This window comes from Protopterus annectens, chromosome 2.part1 (genome assembly GCF_019279795.1).
Source record: "Protopterus annectens isolate FY-2018-M chromosome 2.part1, PAN1.0, whole genome shotgun sequence".
In the NCBI taxonomy this organism is placed as follows: domain Eukaryota; kingdom Metazoa; phylum Chordata; order Ceratodontiformes; family Protopteridae; genus Protopterus; species Protopterus annectens.
Window position 1 is genome coordinate 742,586,375 of NC_056729.1, and position 8,842 is coordinate 742,595,216.

The window sequence follows — 8,842 nt, forward strand, 5'->3', positions numbered from 1 at the left end:
TTTGTACCTACCATAAATCTAGATGTTCGAGTGTACACCCTGCTGCAGTCCAGGTTACCCTCCCTCCATCCCCTCTGATCTCACTGACTAAATCTTTACAATACCTTCCTGATGTATTTGCTTATAGCTGGAGGGATGTTGTGTTTGTGCTAAATTTCTTAAATTGGTACTAATTACTGACCACCTTTTTGGGGGCACCTGACATCTGGGGCAAGAAACTGAAGAAAATGGCATCAGATGCATTATATATACCCCTGGCGCACTGACGTCAGGGAAGAAGCGACAGCAACCGACGCTGGACCAAGACTTTGGAATTCAGGCCGACTGCGGGACCGCCTGACGACAAGATAACGCTAGTGTGATGACTGCAGCAGGGTGTACACGCGAACATCTACATTTATGGTAGGTACAAAACTGTACTTTTTTTAGTTTCAGCACTCACATCTGTTTCTTTGAGCTCAGCACTTATTCAGAACTCATTGTAAGCACTAAATAAGCTACAAATTACTACAATACTCAACTTTCCTCACTTTGTCTAGAGGAAAACAGTTTTTAGTACTAATAAATAAGCACCTATCCAGGCATGTCTAAGGGTCAGCTCCCGGTGTTTTCTCCTGTCTACCTGATGAATCTGGACATCTTGGGGCAATGCAACAATTGCCTCATGCACACAGAACCCTCTCCACCTACCACCCAACACTACAACCTGTGAGAGATGCACTTATATAGCCAAACTGGAAGCAAAGCTCTCTTCACCCAAGACTGGACTAGACAGTCAAGAGGAGAAGGTAAACACTTGCACCACACCACACTCATCACATACTCCCTCAAAACCTATACCACCAAAACACACATGTAGAAACACAAAACACACACCTACATTCACGGAGGCTCTCAATAAAAATCTACTCAAGCAGCAGGGACCTCCAAAGCATAAATGCAAGCAGCCTCCAACCCCCCCAACACAACCCAAATGACGTATAGCCCACAAACTCAGTGTGCCACTTAACCACAGCCCATAAGGCATAACAATGTACCCAACACTCTAGTCATAGGTGACTCTATAGTCAGGCACACTTATGTTCCACTCACCAGGCTAAACAAGGAGAAAGTTACTGTCAGCTGCCTGTCGGGTGCCAGGATCCACCACATAACGCACACACTCAGCTCACTCTACATGTACAAATATAACTTTGTCATTGTCCATGTTGGTGGGAATGACCTGAGATGTACCTCCCTGGGCCACATGAAAAGAGACATGGAGGAGATGTCCAATCTTGTAGCCCAGGCAGGTATGACCCTAGCCCTGAGTAGCATCCTGCCATCACCCAGAATTATGCCAATCCAGGAGCAGTCCCTGCAAGTACAGCATCTGCAAGGTCTCAAAATACCTTAAGTACAACAAAAATATGACCAGCAGACTGTGGCAGCAGTTGTCTATATATTTAAATAACAATCATAATTCCAGTATACAAAGCAGAAACAAACCGGTTTCGGCTAGTTCCTTACTAAGCCTTCATCAGTGTAATGATACAGAAAAAAAACATGCATTTATATACTGTATTTGAAGCCTATGTGACCAATTAGAGGTGTTCATTTAATCCAGAGGCAAACAGCTCTCCCAATTTAATTATCCATTTCTTCTCTTTAGTATTGAGTAATTCATGCCAGCCTGATTTATTATATTTAATTCCTAAAATTCTATAAATAATTAAGTGGAATGATGCTGTTTTATGGGATTCAGTATGTTTAAAAAGTGCATTTGTGTTTTGTTTTTGATTTCACTAAAATGTTCTGATATTCTGTGTTTTACTGGTCTTGACATTTGCCCTATGTAGAAAGCAGAACATTTACAAATGGCAAGGTAAATAACCCAGTCTGAATTGCAATTGGCAAAGAAAGGGATATCAAATACTCGGCTAGTATTTTTTTACTACTAAAACTTTTAGTTTGTAGTATTCTGCAACATTGTGTGCAATGGACACATGGGAGACATCCTACAGCAACCTGTCCCTCTAGGGTACTTTGTAGCCTTTCCTTTTGTCTATGGGGTCCTTGCGTATAGTGATTAAAGAAGGACGCTAATTTTTTTCCATTTCCAAAGGAAAACTGACGTGTCCCCTTGTATACCAGAAAGCGTATTATCAGCCATAAGGTGTTCCAGTTGTGTTGCACACTGTCCATCAATACCCCAGTGTTTCTACCATAAGTCATTACAAACCTGAGTTGATCTCTCGATGTACCATCCTTTGTCTTATACGGTAAGAGATTAACTCTCTCCATTTTATCAACCAAATTTTTGGCTTCTAGAATATGACCTACTTTATAACCCCTTTCCCTAAATCTATTGGATAGGTCATCCCTGAAATGCTGATAGGAGTCATTAACCGAGCATATATGTTTCACCCTCATATATTCAGATTTAGGAATATTTTTACATATATCTTGGGGGTGATAGCTGGAGGCATGGAGAAAGGAGTTATATTCCGGGAATTTACAGTAAACCTCTGTTGTCAAGGTGTTATCAGAAGCTTTAATCACCATAACATCTAAGAAAGTGATCCTTTCTTTGTCATGGTTCCCCGTAAACTCAATCCCCCATTTGTTTTCGTTCAGATATTCAACAAATTATTTCAGATGTTCCTTATCCTGTTCAGGTTTATGATCCAGTGAAGGAAGAAAAAAACAGAGCTGCAAGAACCTTGCTATGTATGCTTTCCTTGTCAAAAGACTTTTTGTTTTATATTCTGTTTGATAACTGGGTGTGTAGACTGGTCTTCTAACCCTTTTCAGCCATAATCCTGTCTCAAAGTAGGAAAAGTTAACAATACCCAGTTTCATTTATCATAGCAGTGTACATGAGTGCAACATATGGATTAATGCATCTAAATTTGTTTGGTTCGGAAGTATGTACTAAATGGTCCCTTTGAGTAGATGTTCCTTAGGTGTCATTTTGACGCAAACTTTCAAATGTGATAGGTTAAATAAAATAAAAGCAAGTAAAACAAATTCCTAAAGAAATAAGATTTCATTCATTCTCAGCATGGTGTGCAATGAGGAAGCTGATTTAAGATAAAAATGTCACAGGTTAAGAATCTGCTATGCTGTGCCTTTTAATATGTGCAGAGTCATACTGTCAGGAGGAGTCACACTCTCGGGGAAAGGAAATGTTGTGCCAAGGACATAGTTGTCATTTAATGTGTCTTGGGTCTTCCTATATTTTCTTTAGAGCATTTCCATAATGATTTGTCAGCTTTTTGATAGAATTCTTATTTCGCTTTGCTACTTGCCTTCCCCCACCATCATCCAGTTTGTATTTTTGTTTCACAACTTTGTAACTCAAAGGGCTGTCGGTAGCAATATCTGTATTAGCAGCAAGTGCTGCAGCTTTTGCCCATTATGCAAGGGATTTGCAAATGCCAGACAAAAATGTTGTAAGATGAAGTTTCCACCTGGCTAAGTGGTAGGACTTCCATCCCAATTCTTTGAGAGATTTAATTATTCTCTACCCTAGTCTATCATATTAAACTGTATTAGTTTCGTCATGCATTGACTGTCTGGTTTGCTTTAGAGATTTTTCTGCTTCACTCTAATGGAAACATCTAGGTTCCTGTGGAGTATTTACAACCATCACGTTTGATTAATTCACATGGCATGGTTATTTTTTTGATGATCTTCAGTTTTGGAATTCTGCTGTCTGTGTTGCATAGCTCTGTCAATAGTATTTTAGATTCCAAATGTGGTAGTATGTATGCTGTGTTTTTCATACTAATTTTCTAATGTAGCTGCTGATGTCAACATGCATTGTTCTGTGTCCTTAATTTCTTTTCTGCTTTACCTACAGGTCAAGGTGCTACACAATCAGCTTGTTCTTTTCCATAATGCTGTTGCTGCATACTATGCTGGGAATCAACAACAGCTTGAACAGACACTCAAACAGTTCCACATCAAATTGAAAATTCCTGGATCAGATGGCATGTCTTTTCTTGAACAGCAATAACAACTACAGATATAGAGCAATTTTTTTCTTAGCAATGACCAGAACACTCGAGAAGGTTGGTGGAAGAAGGGGCTTGGGGGGCTTGGGAGGACTGTCATAGGCATTCTTAAAAACATGTAACTTTCCTTTTTCTTTTGTAAACTTTAACATTCACCTTAGTAATTACAGGGGTTCTTTTATCTAACCAAACATATGTATAACAATAGCAAAATGTTCTCATTTTGTATATAAAGTTACTGATTCTAGTTTATAAACCTCTAATGTAGTTTTGCACTAAAGAGAATGTTTTTCTTCCTGTGATTTATTCTGGTCACTGAGGTGGCTGACTGTAATGTTTCCAAAGCTGGTTTACACAGTTTGTACCAACATCTGATATTTTATATATAAAATGTCTTTAAAATGTTTCATGTGATTGTTTTAAAAATGAGGGGTATCTTTTGTAAAGATCAGTTATTAAGATCATTGTATAGTATTCATGCAGAAGCAGTGGATGCTATCTGTCAAGATTTGCACTCCATCTTGCAGCAAATACTTTTAGGTGGTTCTATTAACCACGTCATTTTGTGGAAGAATGTTTTTAGGAGTGACAGCCTTCTGTCAAATAACTCTAAGGAGCTGGCTTCCATTACTTGGTAACATGCACAGATGTCTTTAATTGCACAATACTGATTTCACATTTCAAACCACAGTATTCAACTCTGAATTTGGACCATTATGTATTTGTTATAAGTAACTACGACTGCATGATCTGCATAGAAGAAATACCAGCCTTAACCCACTTGCTGTGTGCCTTTTATAGTGTATATATTTGTACATTCTCTCTATTAAAGCTGCCAGGCACCAAGTGTGCACAGAAATTCCATGGCAGCATCATTTCTCTCTGTTCTTAGGGACGTGCTTCTTTTGAACTTTTCAGAATCTGACATGCAGACATAATGGCAAAATGCACATTCTGGTTAACTGAACTGAGGCATTATAAGATTGTCTTTCATGTTACTACTTGTAGCTGAAATAAAACAGTTTTGCAAAGAGCCTCGAATTTGTAGCAAATGTAAAATTACGTTTGTGTTTTACCACATGCCAAAAAACAGAATTACTGAGTTAAGATATTTCCTGTTAAGTTTGTGTGTTTACATCTGTTTGGTATTCTAGTCCAGTTGTATTTTATCTGAAGTGAAATGAAGTAATTACACAGTATATAATGAGTAAAGATGTGTATAGGGTTTATATGATTTATGTGATATGTTTGTATTACTTGTTCTGTCGATTACTTTGTTAATATGCCGAACCTAAAGTAAGAATATGTAACAAAATACATATATCTGAGTTGCATTGTTTGGGTTTTATTTACCATTCTGTATTCTGTTTTGACAGATTTAAGTGTTCTTTTTACCAGTTGTGAAAGAGTCACTACTGTATTACAACCAAACAGAATTAAAAATGTTCCCAGATTATGACTCCAGTATGACTGCGTGGTCACGATTAAAGGTGTTTGCTGCAAAACTAGTTATTGTGTTGTTTTTATATGAGTCTGTTGCATAGCTTGAAAGGTCAGCATTCATTTCCATTGGGTTTGATTTCTAGCAAAGCTAATTGACATTAGATGAATCACATCATCAGGCCTCTTACATGGGATTTAATATTAGCACTGCTTTAATTTTTTTTAGAACTTTTGAGGAGAGGTAATTGTAGTGGAAAAAAAAGCCTTGGATTTTTCCTGTTTATGCAGATGACACACTATTCATTTTTCTTTTCTGTGCGTACGACCCAGGTTACTAATTCTGCATGACTCCACGTCTTTTGAAAAATCCAGCTTTTGGCACTGATTCCACTAGTGATGGTTGGCCCTGACTGTGCCTAGATGTGCACTCAGCTAATAGCCATTTGTTAGAAGAGCCAGGTGGGAGAGGAAGGAAGCAGGCAGCCAATTCTACCTTTGCCCTCTCTAGAAGAGGTGGTTGGCTAAGTCCCACTGCATGAGCTGTCTTTGAGGAATGTCAATGTGAAGGTGGTCATAGTTGCTCTTTCCTGTTGTATTGTCTTCTTTTGTCTTAGTGGGCCAGAAATCCCCCAGCATCATACCTCTGAGGAGTAAGTTGTGGAGGTGTGTACAGCCTGAACTTTGCAGTTGTAGGAAGTATGCATGCACACCTGTTCAGCTTATTGGACATTTTGCAATGCTATCTGTTCTGCAATGAGATTAACCCCCCCCCCCCCCCACCGATGACGGCTATGATCCCTGGCTGTCACCTCACCCCCCCACCACCACCACTGTCATAGGATGACAGCAGTCAAGGGAAAGAAATTGACTATTTGGAGATGGAAACTTGATAGTTGTAGGGGAGGCAGGAACTAAAAAATATTTTAAAAACATACAGGTGTGAAGCGCTGGTCTTTCCTCAATGTGGAAAAGGCTAAGTTCTTTGTTGTGAAGGCAGGTGGTTTTGATTGTAGAGAAGCAACAGAGCACACTTCTACTTGTGCCATTAACTCCCCTGTTGTCAGGCATTAAGTTAGACTAAGCCTCAGTTGAAATCCTAAAATTTGAGTTAAGTTTTTATCTAGTCAGTACATCTGTTAGTCATAAGGTTGTTCTTTCAATGATTTTTCATAGAATGTTTCACACCATAACAATTTTGAAGACCATACAGATACTTGTTATGTAACACGAAATTTATCAACTACATATTAAGACATCCATTGATAGTTACAGGTGTATTTTCCAAATGTGTCCTGTCATAGTATCTAATGACTTGGTAGTACAGTGAGAACTGTTAAGTTCTCACAAAGGGTGGCAAGAACTTTAAGCGCATCTTTTTAAAGGTGTATGTGACTCTTAATGGTTCTTGTGATCAATTGCCTTATATTGTTTCTATGTCAATCAGTTGCTCAAGACAGAAGTGCTGAAGTCCATTGTTGCTTTGGTTTTCTTGCTTGAGAGACTGTTTGCTCTTAATTGTATGCTCATTTCATATAAGTACATAAGTACAGAATCTACCAGCTCATATTATATATGTAGGCTTACAACTGTAAACAAAAAGAGATCCCATAGAGCAAGGCAGGTATTGTTTTAAGTTTACTAATGATTGCCATTTCTCAGAGGTGCAGTGACCTCAGAGTTAGAATAATTAGTATATGGTGGGAATCACTGATGGCTTATCCCTCTGTAAAAATGCTTTTATTGAATGTTTATAAATGTAGTGGTTTCTTGTAAATTGTACAGTCAAAATTACTGTTTGCCCAGTGTATTCAGCCTGTCTTTTTGGATGACGTTTGCCTGGGAATTGGGATCTGAACTATCTGGTATCAAGGAGATCTGGTGGATCCCTACACGTTTATTTAATGAAGGCTTCCATTTGCAGGATCATTAAGAAGGATCCCCCTGAAAATCTGTAACAATATGGTAAAGGTGCATTTTACTAGTTGTAATACAAGTGCAGGCAAAAAGAGTATATGTTAAATCAGTTTTAAGTTTTTGTTTTAAATAATCAGTAGACCATGGTGGATTCATGCAAAAATGTATTTTAACCTATGCCTGGAATACTGTAAAATCAATACTGAGTGCCTTCAGACCCTAGAAGAGTTATACTGTGACATTCATATATGAATCACTGATGCAGCAGGATTGCAACTAGTGAATGTCTATCTTTTCTTTCTAACTTTCTTGGCTGTACAGATGTCCCCAGAAAATGTAGCTTTTCTGCAAAAATGAACAGTTAATTTTATATACCTTTCAGTTCCTTTCAGGTGACATCCAGAGAAAAATATTTATCTAGTTTGGGAACCTCTTTTGATTATTGTAGGATTTCTGAATTTACCAGTAATTGTGATATTGTTTGAAGCTTGTTGTCTGGATGTTTGTTTTTCAAAATCCATTCTCATTCCAACAAAACGTTACTATTAAGTGCGCATGCAGAATGATAGTAATTTTCTACAGTGCATTTCTTTGTCGGGGAAGAACTACCAGGTCTCCCCTGCAAGGATTGCACTACTTTAAATAAGCAAATATTTCCTGAATGTGCCTGAAAGTTACAGGCCTTTTAGTCAAACATAAGAAGTGTGTTGTTAGTACTAGGGGAGTGCGGCTCCTCTCAGGAGAAACTTCTGTAAAGTAACTGCAGGAAAACTAAGGGATAGATACCACAGAATGGTGACAAAATTGGTGATAGAGACAGTTCGCAGGGAGTGAGAATCCATAGCAACCTTACCACTCCTGAGGATGTGATATCATGAGATGTTGCTTTGCCTACCCCATTTCTTACAGCTTACATCTCCATCAGTCTTGACTCCTTGGGAGATGGAGGGTAAGATTTTCTCCTGTATGACTGGCCAATGCTCTGGTGAGGTTAGAAAGGCTTCCAGATGTGAAGCTGCTTTCAAGGCAGAGACTCTTATCCCTTTTGTATGTTTGCTGTAAAATCTAAAGGGTTCACCCTTTAGGATGCTGTCGAGGGCCCACAAGTTAGAGTTTCTGGGTAAGTAGCTTTCTCTTAAAGAAGAGCTTCCATCTATCCTTATAAAAATATATACATAAGTGTGTTTGTGTGTGTGTGTGTGTGTGTATATATATATATATATATATATATATATATATATATATATATATATATATATATATATATATATGTGTGTGTGTGTGTGTGTGTGTGTGTGTGTGTGTGTGTGTGTGTGTGCATATATATATATATATATATGTGCTACCGGCATTCAATATGCGGATGACTCCACCTTGATTTGTTCTGAAACTTCACTAGCTACTTTTTTCACATTAACTTTTTTTTTTTTTTTTTTTTTTTTTTTTTATATTTAAAATAATTTTATATATTAATAATTAAATATATA

The 8,842-nt window shown here is 37.9% G+C and overlaps 1 protein-coding gene across 6 annotated transcripts in view; it reads left to right on the forward strand.

Annotated features, from left to right (window-relative positions):
- The window catches only part of ARFIP1 (ADP ribosylation factor interacting protein 1), a 1,064,000-nt gene extending 1,058,494 nt beyond the window's left edge, over window positions 1-5,506 (forward strand). For all 6 annotated transcript variants that reach the window (XM_044062461.1, XM_044062456.1, XM_044062455.1 and 3 more), the window contains one exon: window positions 3,845-5,506. In XM_044062461.1, coding sequence (XP_043918396.1) covers window positions 3,845-4,000 — 156 coding nt within the window. In that variant the 3' untranslated portion in view covers window positions 4,001-5,506. The remainder of the gene's footprint in view (window positions 1-3,844) is intronic.
- The last annotated feature ends 3,336 nt before the right edge of the window (window positions 5,507-8,842 follow it).